General features: G+C 36.4%; 1 protein-coding gene across 1 annotated transcript in view; it reads left to right on the plus strand.

The window, feature by feature from the left end:
• TANC2 (tetratricopeptide repeat, ankyrin repeat and coiled-coil containing 2) overlaps nt 1-16,997 on the plus strand; it is a 361,552-nt gene that overhangs the window by 107,430 nt on the left and 237,125 nt on the right. Inside the window, exon 4 of the mRNA XM_060133247.1 lies at nt 7,588-7,770. Within this exon, the coding sequence (XP_059989230.1) occupies nt 7,588-7,770 (183 nt within the window). The remainder of the gene's footprint in view (nt 1-7,587; nt 7,771-16,997) is intronic.

Genomic DNA, 16,997 nt, shown 5'->3' on the forward strand with positions numbered 1-16,997 from the left:
AATGTATACAGTTTAATGAATTATCATGCTAGAGGCTTTTGATTTATAAGTTTTATTTGTGGTTATTTATGTAACTTGAAAAATTAGAAGGCAGTTCTGTAGAATAGGTACGGCCTTCAGCTAAAGAATTTCTTTATTAACTTGAACTTTAATATCTCGTAATCATCTGTACTAAATATAAGACTTAGGACTGAAATTTTTTTGAGTCATAATTACTCCTAACATTTCTTTAGTGTCATATACTTGATATCCCTGTGCTATCTTTATTTTATTTTAAAAGAAATTTATTTATTTTATTTATTTATTTTTGGCTTCGTTGGGTCTTCGTTGCTGCATGCAGGCTTTCTCTAGTTTCAGGGAGTGGGGGCTACTCTTCATTGCTGTGCACAGGCTTCTCATTGTGGTGGCTTCTCTTGTTGCGGAGCATGGGCTTTATGGGTGTGGGCTCAGTAGTTGTGGCTCTCAGGCTCTAGAGTACAGGCTTAGTAGTTGTGGCGTACGGCTTAGTTGCTCCGTGGCAACTAATGGGATCTTCCTGGACCAGGGCTCAAACCCGTGTCCCCTGCATTGGCAGGCGGATTCTTAACCACTGTGCCACCACGGAAGCCCTCCCTGTGCTATCTTAATTCAACTTTTGAATATCTAATCTCCGGGTATCCAGCAAAACTGAATTTTTCTGTCACATTAGCAGTTTATTTTATTCTGCCATATCTCTATCACATTATTTCAGTAACTTTTATTCAGTTGATTATAGCAGGAAAAGTGAGTGGTAGGAAAATGAAGATTGAGTAATTTGGAGTACCAGTAAATATCATCTTACATGCTTGGTAAATTGGATTTCTTTTTTTTTTTTTAACGTTTATTTTTTTACTTGGCTGTGCCGGGTCTTAGTTGCTGCACGGGGGTCTTCATTGCTGCATGCGGGATCTTTGTTGCGGCATGCGAACTCTATATTTGCGGCAAGTGGGATCTAGTTCCCTGACCAGGGATTGAACCCGGACCCCCTGCATTGGGAGTGTGGAGTCTTAGCCACTGGACCACCAGGGAAGTCCTGGTAAATTGGATTTCAAATTTTTTACTTCCTTCCTGTTATAAAATTATACATCCATTTCTTTTGCTATGCAGCTTTTCAGTGGTTCCCACTGAAATGCACCAGGTGTATTTCCATGCCCCATTGATGTTGTTCTTGGACTTGCATGGACCAGTAAAATATTAGTGAACAGAGGTCTTAAATATGCTCCTCTGATTTAACTTGGTCTCCTGCAGCCCTGTGATCTACCATGACAAGAATGTGCCCCACATATTCACTGCCCCTTCAGTGACTAGGCCCAATATGAATGACACATTGGAATAGTTCTGAACTTGATAACCCAACCAAGATCAGCTGACCCACAGTCAATCTACAGACTCATGAGCATAAAAGTGAATGTTGTAGACTACAGAGATTTTGAGGTTGTTAGTTACCCAAGAAAAAATGACTAATGCAGTCCAATTCTGTTCATGCATACCAGTACTTTTCTTTACTTGAAAAACATATATTTTTAGTTTTTTCTCTGTATTTATAGGGCAGAGAAGATAGAGGAAAATATTTTTAAGCAAAAAAGTAAACTAGGACATCCATACTGGACTAATTGCAGTATTATTCCTTAAGGAGTATTATTAGATTCTAAAATTATCAGCTAAGTTTTAACATTAGAACATTTCAAATGAAAAGAGATACTTCACTAAATCAAATGCATTCTTCTAGGTATATTGTCTTTAAACAATCTAGTGCTGATTTTTCTTTAATTAGGGAATTATTACACTAATGACATACCTCTTTGTAAACCTGTAAAATACTATAATTCCATATAAATCAGTCTCATGTCTATTCATGAAAGCCCAAAGATTAGAAATCTATTAATAAAGAGACTTGTGAAATAGGTCTAGGAGATTTCATCTGATCACAGTTCCAGAGAGAAAGAGAAGAGAACGGTTGGAAGAAAATAATTGGTCAATATAGTAAAGGAAAGGACCCAGTGACTAATGAGAAATAAAAAGTTAAGACCTATTCTGGTAAAAGTTTTGAAATCCAAAGATAAGGAATAAGTCCTAGATTTCCACCAACAGAAGTTTGGGGGAAAGATAGTAGTGATCTGGACTATGGTAGTGATAGGAGAAATGAAGAGAACATGGTAGATTTGAACTCTATATGAGGTTGTTACTCTGCAGAATAGCTATTGCATTTGTTGCAAAGGGATGTGATGGGAAGAAATGAATGATTACTAGTCTTCTGGTTTGAATAAATATGTGAGTAGGTGGTAAATATCTACGTAATATTTTTTAATTGAGGTAACTTACCATTTTAACCATTTTAATGTGTACAATTCACTGGTTTTAGTACATTTACAGTGTTGTGCAACCATCACTGCTATATAATCCATCACCCCAAAAGGAAACCCTGTACCTATTAAGCAGTCACTCCTCATTCCTGTAGTCATCCCTGGCAACCACTAATCTACTTTCTGTCTGGATTTGCTTATCCTGAACATTTCATATAAATGGACTCATACAACATGTGGCATTGTTTTTGTCTGGCTTCTTACACTTAGTAGAATGTTTTCAAAGTTTATCAGTGTTGTGGCATGAATCAAGCCTTCATTATTTTTATTGCTAAATAATATTTCATTTTATAGATATACCACATTTTGTTTATTGATTCATCAATTAATGACATTTGAGTTGTTTCTGCTTTTTGGCTATTATGAATAATGCTTCTGTGAACATTCATGTTCAGGTTTTTGCTTGAAAACCTGTTTTCATTGCCTTTGGGTATATACATAGAAGAGGAATAGCTGGGTTGTATGGTAATTCTGTGTCTAACTTTTTGAGGAACTGCCAAACTGTTTTACACAGCAGCTGTACCATCTTATATTCCCACCAGCAATGTATGAAGGTTCTAATTTCTCCACATCCTTACCAACACTTCTTTGTTGTTGTTGTTTTAATAGCCATTCTACTGGGTGTGAAATGGTATTTCATTGTGGCTCTGATGTGCATTTCTTTAATGAATGATGATATGAGTATCTTTTTATGAGCTTATTGTCCATTTGTATTGTACATTTCTCTTTGGAGAAATGTCTGCTCAAGTTTTTTGCCTACTTTTAAATTGCATTGTGTCTCTTTTTGTGGTTGAGTACTAGGAGTTCTTTTTATGTTCTTGATTCTAGACTCTTTTTTTTTTTAAGTTTTTTATTTTAAAAACTTTTTTTGGCTGTGCCACTCTGGCATGTGGGATCTTAGTTCCCCAACCAGGGATTGAACCTGTGCCCCCTTCAGTGGAAGCACGGAGTCTTAACCACTGGGCTGCCAGGGAAGTCCCCTCAATTCTAGACTCTTATCAGATAAATGATTTGCAAATATTTTCTACCATTCTGAGGGTTGTCTTTTCACTCTCTTGATAGTGTCCTTTGATGCACAAATGTTTTATCTTCCAGTTTGCTAATTCTCTCTTCATCTGTGTCTAATCTGTTTTTTCAATCCACCTATTGAGTTTTTATTTTCATAATTCATTGCTGAAATTCTAAACTTTTACTTTCTTTAAATATTAAGCATGTTGGGCTTCCCTGGTGGCGCAGTGGTTGAGAGTCCGCCTGCCGATGCAGGGGACACGGGTTCGTGCCCCGGTCCGGGAGGATCCCACGTGCCGCGGAGCAGCTGGGTCCATGGGCCATGGCCACTGAGCCTGCGCGTCCAGAGACTGTGCTCCACGACGGGAGAGGCCACAGCAGTGAGAGGCCCACGTACCGCAAAAAAATATATATATATTAAGCATGTTAATTTTTTTCTTTTTACGTAACATGACACACAATTTTAATACAGCATTTGGTCAGTATTTCTCAATAGAAACTCTCAGCACTTTTGACTCAGTAATTGACTGTGTCTAGGAGCCATGATGTATATTAGGTCTCCAGAACTTATTCATCTAATAACTGAAAGTTTTTACCCTTTGACCAACATCTCCTTTTGCCACCACCATTCTCCTCTCTACTACTATGATTTTGACCTTATTTTTTAGATTCCACATATAAGTGAGATTACATAGAGATTATTTCTTTCTGTGTCTGGTGGCTTATTTCACTTAGCATAATGTCCTCCAGGTTCATCCCTGTTGTTGCAAGTGGAAGGAGTTCCTTCTTTTTTAAGGCTGAATAATATTCCTCAGAGAGAGGGAGGGAGGGAGGGAGGGAGAGAGAGAGAGAGAGAGAGTGAGAGAGGGTGTGTGCGTGTGTGTTTGTAAAATCACATTTTCTTCATCCATCCATCCATTGACAGACACTGAAATTGTTTCTATATTGTGGCTACTTTGAATAATGCTGCAGTGAACATGGGAGTGCAAGTATCTCTTTGAAACAGTAATTTTACTTTCTTTTGATATATACTCAGAAGTAGGTTTGCTGGTTCATATGGTAGTTCTAGTTTTAATTTTTTGAGGAATCTCCATACTGTTTTTTGTAATGGTTGTACCAATTCACATTCCCACCAACAGTGTACAGGGGTTCCTTTTTCTCTGCATCATTGCCAATACTTACTATCTTTTGACTTTTTGGTAATAGCTGTCCTAACAGGTGTGAGGTAGTATCTCATTGTGATTTTGATTTTTGTGATTGATGATTGTTCATGTTGAGTACATTCTCATGTGCCTGTTGGCCATTCGTATGTCTTCTTTGGAAAATATTTATTCAGGTCCTTTGCCCATTTAAAAAAAAATTTATTTATTTATAATTATTTTTTTGGCTGTGTTGGGTCTTCGTTGCTGTGCGTGGGCTTTCTCTAGTTGTGGTGAGTGGGGGCTACTCTTTGTAGTGGGGCGTGGGCTTCTCCTTGCAGTGGCTTCTCTTGTTGAGGAGCACGGGCTCTAGGCACGCAGGCTTCAGTAGTTCTGGCTCACGGGCTCTAGAGTGCAGGCTCAGTAGTTGTGGTGCATGGGCTTTGCTGCTCCGCGGCATGTGGGATCTTCCTGGACCAGGACTCGAACCCACGTCCCCTGCGTTGGCAGGCAGATTCTTAACCACTGCACCACCAGGGAAATCCTGCCCATTTTTTATTTAGGTTTTTTTGTTTGTTTGTTTTATTTTGCTATTGAGTATGAGCTCTTTACATATTTTTAGTATTAACCCCTTATCAGATACATGGTTTGCAAACATTTTCTCCCATTCTGTAGGTTACCTTTTCATTTTGTTGATGGTTTCCTTTGCTGTGCAGAAACTTTTTAGTTTGATATAGTCTCACTTACTTTACTTGTGTTTTTGTTGCTTGTGCTTTTGATGTCAAATCCAAAAAAATCATTTTCAAGATGAATTTCATGGACTTCTTCCCCTGTGTTTTCTTCTAAGAGCTTTATGGTTTCAGGTCTTAGGTTTAAGTTTTAACCCATTTTCAGTTGATTTTTGTGTATGGTATAGGATAAGGATCCAGTTTCATTCTTTTGCATGTGGATATTCAGTTTTTCCAATGCTAGTTATTGAAGAGACTATCCTTTCCCCATTGTATATTCTTGGTGCCTTTGTCAAAGATTAGTTGACCGTATATGCATGGGTTTATTTCTAGGTTCTCTATTCTGTTCCATTGATCTATGTGTCTGTTTTTGTGCTAGTACCAAATTGTCTTCCTACTGTTTTGTAATATAACTTGAAATTAGGAAGTGTGTTATGCCACCAGTTTTGTTCTTCTTGCTCAAGATTACTTGATTACGTTAGCTATTCAGAGTCTGTTGTGGATCCATGCAAATTTTAGAGTTGCTTTTTCTATTTCTGTGAAAAAATGCCATTGGAATTTTGATAGGGATTACATTGGATCTGTAGATTACTTTGGGTAGTATGGACATTTTAACAATATTAATTCTTACAGTCCATGAATACAGGATATCTTTCCATATATTTGTGTCTTCAGTTTCTTCATCAGTGTCTTATAGTTCTCAATGTACAGATCTTTCACCTCCTTGGTTAAATTCATTCCTAAGTATTTTAATCTTTTTGGTGTTAAGCATACTAGTTTAAATTCTGTGTCTTATTGTTCCATAGTCTGTATTCCCTCTAAGACTTTATTTTGCATGATCTTTCTGATTTGCTTTTTTCATGTTCTCTTTTTGTTATTGTTAGTTAAGGACCAGATATTGTATGTGAAAAATTGTGGAAGTATTTTGAGATCTGTGATGATGTTATCTTCTTCTAAGAAGATTTATGTTTGTTTTTGGCAGGGACTAGCAATCCAAGATTGCCTTAATTAAATTTTGTGGTAGACATTTGGAGCTGAGCTTCAGTCCTGTAAAGGCCAGTCTAGTTTTTTTGTTGTTGTTTTTTTTAAAATAAATTAATTAATTTATTTTTGGCTGTGTTGGGACTTTCTTGCCGCATGTGGGCTTTCTCTAGTTGCAGAGAGCAGGGGCTACTCTTTGTTGTGGTGTGCAGGCTTCTCATTGCGGTGGCTTCTCTTGTTGAGGAGCATAGGCTCTAGGGTGTGTGGGCTTCAGTAGTTGTGGCATGCAGGCTCCGTAGTTGTGGCATGTGGGCTCTAGAGCACAGACTCAGTAGTTGTGGTACATGGGCTTAGTTGCTCCGTGGCATCTGGGATCTTCCCGGACCAGGGCTCGAACCCGTGTTCCCTGCATTGACAGGCAGATTCTTAACCACTCGCCACCAGGGAAGTCCCTAGTTTTGGTTTATACACACTCCTAGAATGTAGCCCTTTGGGGTTCCAAACAAAAGTGTTGGAGTTACACCAGCTCCCCCTTCGCAACTTGGTTCTCCAGCCATTCCAGTACTTGTCTTCCCAGCTCTGTAAAACTGTCAATGGCTTCTTAGCCTTTCAGATGCCACAAAGTAAAAAGTGGCCCCAAATACCAGGTCTCAGTCTTCTTGTAATTCTTCATCATGCTATTAACTCTCCAGTGCCTTCAGGAAGATTTTTAAAATGTATATAGTTGTAGTTTTCTTAGGGAAAGGTTGGTCTGAAGTATATAATCTGCCATTGCCGGAAGTAGAAGTCAACAGTACGTAAGTGGAAGTAAACAGCATATCATTTACTCTTTTTTTAAATGTTTGAGCAGATTCAAAAATCACCATATAATGTTAGTCTTACCCATTTATATTTTCAGGTACATTCTTGGAGAAAGAGAATAAGAAATAGGGTTACAGTGATCCTACTAGGAATTGCACAGATTGGATTGTCAAGCAGGGGAATATCTTCTTCCATGTTTGTCTTCTCAGGGACAACTGAAGACCATTGCTGTAATCGTAACACTTGTTGCATTGTACTGTAATTACTTTTTATATGACTACGTTGTTCATGAGACAGTGAGCCCCTTACGAGGAGGAATCCTGTCTTATTCATGTTCAGTTTCCTAGTGCTGGACCTGAAGTTAAGTACCCAGTTACGTAGAAATGAATCTGTGTGTTGGGAATTCCTTATTTTCTTTTCACAGTGAAAAATCAATATCAGTGTACACTGTGCTGAGTCATCCAAAAAGATAAATTTTAATAGAGAAGAATTTTAGTAGAAGAATATTTTCTCACCAGCTCTTTTCTCCCATTCTCTTCTATGTAACAGGTGGCATCTCCACAGAAAGCGACTGTGCTTTTGAGCCAGACTACGCCGTCCCACCACTTCCAGTGAGTGAAGGTATGCAGCACATTCGGATTATGGAGGGCATGTCTCGCTCTCTTCCATCCTCCCCCTTACTCACACATCAGTCTATCAGTGTTCGGCTCCAACCTGTGAAGAAGTTAACTGGTAAGGACTTTACCTAAATTTAGTATATTTAACAGGAAACCTAACAGTGTGGCACTCTAGGTCATATCAGATATGTTTATGTGCAGCTATAGGTTTTTCCTCTTTGGCCTTACTAATGTCACAGACTCTTGGAAAGTGGAGCTCCTACCGATTTTAGTTTAGGGAATTAGAATAGTGCTCCATTTGACAGATTGTTGTATTTATTTCCTAAATGATCCATCTGTTGTAGACATATTTTTCTAGGCTTTCAGGAAATTTTCAGCTTTGCCAGAATATACTGTTGTTCTGATTGCATTTATCAGCTTGTTCGTGTCAGATTACCAAATGGAGATATTGTAATTCTAGAATAAGAAACGCTTCATAGTTTAGCAAAGGTACGTCAGTTTGAAATCCTGATGTGTATATTTCATACCTGTTTTTAAAAGCTGATCTAGATAGTTACCTCTCCATGGTACAGTCCAACTTGTTAGGATATTTACCATAATTGATAAGTTGTGGATTAACTTTAATATGATCTCACAGTATGTATTGTGCAGTCAGGTCTAGTTGTTAGGTGTGAAACTGTGTCTTGATTAAATGAACTTTTATCCCTTAAAGCTTTTTCAGGGAAGAAATGTTAATATATTAAATGATACTTATGTGCGAAAATATGTACACCTGGATCACTTTGTCAGGTTTCTTTTAACATTATTGGTTTATATCAACATCAGGAAGTTGACTGGTGTTGAATGGATTATGAGTGTATGGAGGCAAGAAATGAAGTCATTCCCAAAGCCTATATTGACTTCCTCCTATGTGTCTGGCATTGAGTTAGACAGTAGTGTTGATTATCGAATGACAATTCAAAAGAAAATAAGATGATAGAGGGGGAAATGAGATTTTTCACTCTTCCATCTATTTTGAATGGAACTTTTACAATGTTTATAATTTTCATTAAAATAATAGTATTTCTTTATTCTGTAGTTCCACAGAGCATAACTTACACTTCTTTACAACCTGCACAAAGCATAAGTTATGCCTCTTATATTTTTTATTGTTTTTTTAGGCATCTTCAAATGACTGAGTCAAAGTCTACTTTGATTCTTGGGTCATTAGGTAAAAATCAGTAAAGTAGCTTAATAACATTTTACTAAAATACTTATTCCTTCTGTTATCTAAAAACAGGGTAAGTTTTATGTGATTGGGCTTGAATAAAAATTTCAATGCTTTGAAATCCCTGCTTTTTTTTTTTTACAGTTTAAGGTATTATTGATTACTGAAAATACAAATAATCAAATCTGATGGCTGTCAAGTGATGTGCTTCTTTTTACTACACATATTGGAAGAAATAGTAAGAAAAATTCAGTTTCCTTATAGAAGTTAGCTGAATTGCCTGAGGTTTTAGAGATAGCACTTTCCTACCCCATTAGCCTATCTCAGTTTGAACTTTAACTTAAATAGACAACCTTTAGATGACCTAAAAGATAAATACATATACTAACAAAGTCAACAACATGCCTGATATCACAGAGATAGTACAGGGAAGCAGTAATAGGAAGTACACTTGGTTAATTACAGGTATGAACTATTCAGTTTTAATTTTACAGTGCTCGAAGTATAAGCATCCTCTCAAATAATTTTATTTACTGAAGAGGTTGTCAGAGGCCTAAGAATTTGAAGTTTGAGAATGCATTTTTAAATATCTGAATGAAAGAAATCTCTCTCCTGAAAGAGGATGCCATGAAAATTTTTCTGTGGCCAATTTTCTGCCAGGTGAATTAGATGATAAGAATTTTCTGGTTTAACCTGGAATTAAATTACTTTGAAATTTAAATTAAAAATATTATTTAGGGGCTTCCCTGGTGGCACAGTTGTTGAGAGTCCGCCTGCCGATGCAGGGGACACGGGTTCGTGCCCCGGTCCAGGAAGATCCCACATGCCGCGGAGCGGCTAGGCCTGTGAGCCATGGCCGCTGAGCCTGCACGTCCGGAGCCTGTGCTCCACAACAGGAGAGGCCACAACAGTGAGAGGCCCGCGTACCTCAAGAAAAAGAAAAAAAATTATTTAGTAGATTATTCATCAGTTATCTTTCCTTTCCTAATTATATTTTGTTATAAATAAGTAAAAAGAACTTTGTATGGGAAAAGATTAACTGACCATAAGGAAATGTCCTTCAGAGAATGGTTCTTAACAAAATACATTAATATGGCCATTAGGGCTACAGTAACTAATTTATGCATTTCCATTCATTTAAACTTCCAACTACCTTATCTTTCTTGTATTCGTATTACAACCAAACCGAATAAGTAGGGCCAGAATAGTTATTTTCTTCTGTTTTCTTTCTGACTTTCTAATATTTAGTCCCCTGTCTCTGCTATGGTCAGGGTAGTTTGCTCATTATTCTTCTGTGCTTTTCACTTAATCACTAAACAAATAATTTGTTTAGGACCTACTATATGCCAGGCACTGCTCTAGATACAGTAAATAGAGTTGAATCTCCTGCCTTCAAGGTATTTATATTCCATTTGGGAGGGAGACTGATAATAAACATATAACCAATAAATAAATAATTTTAGATAGTAACTAGTACTGTGAAGGTGATAAAGTAGGAAAAGGGATAGAGAAAGACTGGGGTAGAGGTAGGTTCTTTCTATGAAGTGATCAGGGAGAGTCGGAGAAGGAGGTATTTGAACTGAGGTCTGAATAACAAAAAGAAGCCAGCCATGGGAAGATCTGGGATTAGAGCCTTCCAGGCAGAGGGAACAGCGAGAACAAAAGTCCTAAAGTAGAAAGCAGCGTTGGCATATTCAAGGATTAGAAAGAAGGCAGGTGTGTTGTCAGCAAAATAAGTCAGAGGGGAGGGGAGTATGAAATAATTGAAGAGGTAGGCAGAAGCCAGAGTTTTTAGAATCATGGTAAGGAATCTACTCTGTAGGATTCTAAGCAGAGCTGGAATGGGAATAATATGATCTGATTTAGCTTTTAATCAGATCTTGGTGACACATGTGCTCAGAGTAGAGGGTATGGGTGTCTGGAGTATCCCATTAACCTTGGGTGTGTTTTCCTGATCTTTAATAGATCTTTAACTTCTAACAAGTTAGTAGAGGTTGAAAAGACAATTAATCTTTTTTTTTTTTGTTTTATCTCGTAAAACATAATGGAGCAACTTTTCCTATTATTATATAACCTTTGTACTCTCAACGTATTTGTTTTATACACAGAGGTGTATATGAAGATCCATTTCCAAATACTTTGACTTCTCTTTAGTCTCGAGGGAGTGAGAATGGGGAAAGGTTTGCTCAAGAGTAAAGACATGTAATTTGAAGCTGGAAAACTAACTTTATATATATATATATATATATATATATAAATATGTATATTTAGAATATGTATAGCTCTATCCTGTACAAAAACAAGTTACTGTAAAAGTGATCAAGAGAAAAACAGGCTCTGTGGTCATACTGCTTGAGTTTGTATCCCAGCTCTGAGAAAGTCACTTTACTACCTGCTTCTGTTTCTTCATCTGCAAAATGGGGTTAACAGTACCTCCTACCTCATGGATAGTCAGGTCTATAACCCATTGATGGTTATCACATTGCTTAATACTTGATTAAAACTGTGTTTGGCAAATAATAAATGCTCAGAATGTGTTCGCTGTTATTGTTAACAAAATTGTTAAATTTGGTGAGAAGTTTTTAAAAATTTCTTTTAGCATTAGACACCAATTTGGAACTTTAAAACTTTGCACGTTTTAAAAATTATACTTTTTAATGAGTAATAGTAATAATGATAATAATTCTCATTTGAGTGCCTGTTGTGTTGACATACACATGTCAACTCACGTATTCTTCACGTGTATCTCAATTTTACACATGAATAAATTAAATCTTAGAGAGGTAAAATGTCTTGCTCAAAATGATACAACTAGGAAACAGTCAGAGCCAAGATTAATACCTAGGCCTTTAAACCCTAAATGTGTCTCATTTTACCAATGAAAAAATTGAGGTTTAGAGAACTTAACCAACTCACCCAAGGCATCTGGTATATCGCTTAAGACTTTTTTGTTAAAAAAAGTAACATAGCCAAATGGTTTAAGCCAATATAGGGAAACTAGAAGACCTAGAGGTTAGTCAAGCCTCAAGGTTCACTTGCTCAGTGGATGTTGCTCTGCACTGGGGGAGGCGTGGAAGAGAGTGTGCAGAGACACACCGTTGGCCCCAGTAACTGTGGTCATGGGATTGCCCCGTTCTCTGGATTCTTACTCAGTGACCTTTTCCAGATGCTTTTGTTCATAATATCATAAAGCCCCTCAGCATACTTCTTAAAATATAGATAATTGCGAGTGCCAGTAGCTCACTCATTCAACACTTAATGAATTTACACTGTCTGCCTACTATGTACACTGTAGGTTTAGTAAAAGCTAAATTTTGAGTATTCATACTGTTAGTAGGGCTGTAAATTGGTACACCCTTTTTTTTTATTAAAGTTTTTTAAAATTTATTTATTTATTTATGGCTGCGTTGGGTTGCTGTGCACGGGCTTTCTCCAGTTGTGCCAAGCAGGGGCTACGCTTTGTTGCAGTGCATGGGCTTCTCATTGTGGTGGCTTCTCTTGTTGTGGAACACGGGCTCTAGGCATGTGGGCTTCAGTAGTTGTGACGTGCGGGCTTCAGTAGTTGTGGCTTGCAGGCTCTAGAGCGCAGGCTCAGTAGTTTTGGCCATGGGCTTAGTTGCTCCACGGCATGTGGGATCTTTCCGGACCAGGGATCGAACCCATGTCCCCTGCATTGGCAGGTGGATTCTTAACCACTGCGCTACCAGGGAAGTTCCAGTACACCCTTTTTGTAGAACAGTTTGAAATATGTATCAAAATTGTAATGCACATAATCTTTGACACAATAGTTTTATTGCTAAGATTGTATTTTATAAATAAATTTGAACAAATTTGAAATGTATATGTGTGTATGTGTATATAATATTGTTTATGTAGTGAAAATCTAAATATCAATAATAGTAATCCACTTGTGTTTTAAAATGATATGCAAACATACACACATCACAGGTGTGTTCATTTGGTGGTGGAGTGGAGATACTATAGCTCTAACTCAAAAGCAGGAGGAGAATGACATGAATTTTGTTGTATATCCTTCTATCATGTTTGTATTTTTATGTGTAAAACCCAGTGTATCTCATGAGGCAATATAACGAAATGGACCCTGACTGCCCTTTCCTAATTGTGTCAACTTGTGCAAAGTTGCTTAGTCTCTGTACTTCAGTTTTCTTGTTTCTAAAATAAGGATAATAATAGTATTTACCTCATAGGACTATAAGAGAATTGGATGAGTTGGTTTGTGTAAAAGCTCATAAAACAGCATCTGGTGTAGAATAAGTAGTCCAATAAATGTTAGCAATGGTCATTATTATAATTTTAAAATAGATTTGGGTGACTTTGTGTCAGCTGTCAAATATGAATTCTGAGGCTTTGGAAGATGACCTTCAAGTACTTTATTTAATAGCCTTAAGTAAGTCCCTCTCCTGTTCTGAGGAGTAACCTTAAAATACTGATATCAAAAGGATTAGTATCTGGGAATACTAATTAGTGTTAGCCTCTGGGAAAAGATTTTTTGGCCTGATTTTTAAAGTATTTGCTACCAATAGATTGTAATGACCAAGTGGCAATCCCATTTAGATGGTAAATAAGTTACAATAACCAGTCTGATCATGCCACAGCCTAGTTATTTTAGATGCTAGCTAAGGCCAAAATATTATTTTAAAATACATTATTAATAAAATGGAATCATTGACTTCTTTCTGAGACATCCTGGGAAGATTGCTTACAGCTATTTTGACATTAAAAAGAACCTATACATAGTTAGTCTACATAGTCTGATATATTATAGTGTACTTAGGATATGTTCTTCACATAAGAATAATTATCTTGCAGTTGTTAGAAACACTGGAATTCAAGGTGTACTTTAGTAAATTTTATTAGAAAAAATACAGGGTTGCTATGAAGATTAAATAAGATTTCTTAAACATACAACCTAGCATGTAATAAACATTGATAAATGTTACTTTTTTAAATTTAATTAATTTTTTATACAGCAGGTTCTTATTAGTTATGATAAATGTTAGTTTTCATTTTATATCTTGGATAAAGTGGAAATATAGTCTTGAGAAAATTATTGAAAAGCCAGTTTGGAAATATAAAGAGCCTAGAGATCATGTTCGTCTTCGCAGTTTGATTTATCTTAGTGTACTCATGCTACTACATGTAGGATAGGAGTAAATACAGCTAGGGATTTATAACCAGGGAGGAAGATGGCAAGGGTGGCAGTGGATAGAAAATTACTAAGTGGAGACTTCAAGGGTAGGGGAAGGGTTTGCTGAAGGCAAACCAGGGAATTAGATAAAGTGTGTGGGGTTCTTGCTGAACTGACTTTGCAGGATTCTTGATACAACTGGTCTAAGCTGGGTGTAAGATAGGCTACAAGGATGTACTGTACAACATGGGGAATAGAGCCAATATTTTGTAATAACTGTAAGTGGAGTGTAACTTTTAAAAATTGTGTAGATAGGTAGGTAGGTAGGTAGGTAGGTAGGTAGATAGATAGACAGATAGATAGGGCGCTCAGAGCAGCCTAACTAAATTTTAGTTAAGGAGAGAGTCTTTGTCATTATGTATATTTTGAATACCTAAATGGCAACATACATTATCAAATAAAGAGTTCTTTATTTGATGTTTGCATGTGCTGAATTTGCAACATAATTAAATCTGCTCTTTTTAGATTTTTATAGGAACTCAAGAGTTTGTATAGAGCAAATAATTTTCTCTTCTATTTTTTTATATTTAAATGGAAGTCACTCATACAGAGTAAAAGCATTATTTATACCATTGTGGTATTTATAGTAGGATTATTTAAGGCAACTATAGTGTTGCTGTGTATATTCCACTGAAATACAGTAGTTCTGTCTTCCTACCTCTATTCAACCACTACTGGGTAAAGGTTGAAAAAAAATGCCAGAATGTCCCTTAACGGAGAAAGGGCCAAAATCCTCTGGTGAGGATCAGCAGTGCCCAGGAACCTCTGGAGTCAAATACTCACATTTTAGGGTCTGAGTTGACTTAGCCAAGTATATGCAAGATTGTAAGAAACCATGACAGTATTTTTCAACAGAACTCTTATCAGTACCTACCTATGAGAAGTTGTTCTTTATAAACTTGTGCTCAGTTTCCCATTTCCTTGTATCTCTCTAAATGGTCATTACCTCCTACAATGTATTCTTTTTTATTTGTAGACTAATATTTTCTAGAAGAAAATAGTGTCTTTCTCGGAAAACTATAGCATATAGTACAAATGAGGGTAATTCCCAACACGATGTTTTTATAATTTTCCTGTGAAACTGTTATTTTTAGTCTTCATCTGTGTTTTTTAAAAAAAAGTTCCTGAGAGGTGTTCTTTTCTTTGATGTAGAATTTAACTGTTAAGCAAATGAGCTGATCCCCTGCTTTCTTTTTCTATCTTAGTAGTTGTTTGGTTAGGATCTCAGTTGTAGAAAACTGAGTTGCCTTGGCTAGTCTAAACAGAAAGACATTTAGTGAAGTGTTATGATAGCTTTCAGAATCTCCAGGAAGACCTGACTGCAGCCAGAAACTCCACCACCCTACAATCCTAAAGGAACAACACAACTACCTCTATCACAGTTGCCCTGGAGGAACCAGATGTACCCTCACCTTAGTGTTTATCATATGCTAATTGATTTCTTTTTTTCCAGTGTGCATATATATATGGTGTATGTATGTTCAAGTGCTTTTATTAGAAAACAAGAAATACCGAAAGTAAATTTACTATTAATTTAACTCAAGGAGATAGAAGAAGAATAAGTAAACATAAAAGAAGTAATCAAAAAATTAAAAGCAAAAATGAGTAAAACTAAAAAACAAAATAAAAATTCTTGATCAGTGAAGCCACAAACAAGTTCACTGAAAAGATTAAGGGAGTGGAACAATCTTTGACAGGTATGATTTTTCCACCAAAGAGGAAAAGAGGAGAGAGAAAAGATAACATATGCGATACATAGAACAAGGAATGAAATAGCTGCTGATAATAATGTTCTTTATTGTAACAGAATATAGTATACAGGCTTATAGCAGAACAACCTAAAAACTAGATAAATGGAAGAAAACAAACTGTAAAATTGACTCAAGTAAACTTAAAAATATGACTAGCCCAGTAACCATAGAAATCAAAGAACCCTAAGACTCAGCAGGTCCAGATGATTTTACAGTCAAGTTTTATTAAACTTTTAGGTGATAATAATAGTTATAGTAATAATAGATAATGTATATTGAGCTGTTTCTCTGTTCCAGACGGTATGAAATGCTTTACGTAGTGAGCAGATTTAATTTTCATGGCAATCTAAGTGGATAGTCAGTGGCTTCTATGTGAAAAATTTCAGTGATGGCAAGCTTTCTACTTTGTACTTAGCCTAATTTGTTGAATAGTTTTAACCATCAATTTTCTCTTTACACATATGCAAATGTCCTCTATTGTTCCCACCTGCTAGTTCTAGTTCTTTTTATTTATGACATAAATGAACCTCCTCTTTCACATGGCAGTCCTTTATATCCTGGGAAGCCATTTTCATATCTGCTTTCTCTAGCTTAAGAGACTTCATTAAGACCTGTCCAGTATCAAGATGGTCCTAGGTCTATGTTATTTCCTTTATCTTCTAGTCTAGTAACTATATCAAAATGAACACGAGATTATTTCGGAATTACTTTTCTTTGTGACCCTTTATTGACTCTTAGTGAGCATTTTACCTTTTATGAAGGTTTTTTATAAACTATTTAAAATGCATATTTTCCCACTTTCTAGTCCTGTAGCCCTCCTAATTTCTTACGTGGGTTTACAGAGAATGCTATTAGTAGTTTCATGTTCCTGTCTTCATGTTCTTTTAGAACTCAAGTGTAAATTGTGTGGGCCTGGATTTCAAGTATATGTTTTTAAACTCATAACTTGGACTTCAGTGACTTCTTAACAATGTTTATTCTACGCTTTTTAGTTTAAATGTAATTAATGGAAAAGACTAAAGCAAAAAAAGGGAGTAATTGTTCTATGTCTCTTGCTTGGAGGCAGGTTGTTGTTAACCTTGGCAAACTTGGGAGGCAGTTATACTTGTTATGCAAGGTTCAAGCCCTTACTCTGCCACTTATTAGCTGTATGACCTTGGTCAAGCCACTTAAGT

The sequence above is a fragment of the Lagenorhynchus albirostris genome, chromosome 20 (genome assembly GCF_949774975.1).
Source record: "Lagenorhynchus albirostris chromosome 20, mLagAlb1.1, whole genome shotgun sequence".
Classification (NCBI taxonomy): Eukaryota; Metazoa; Chordata; class Mammalia; order Artiodactyla; family Delphinidae; genus Lagenorhynchus; species Lagenorhynchus albirostris.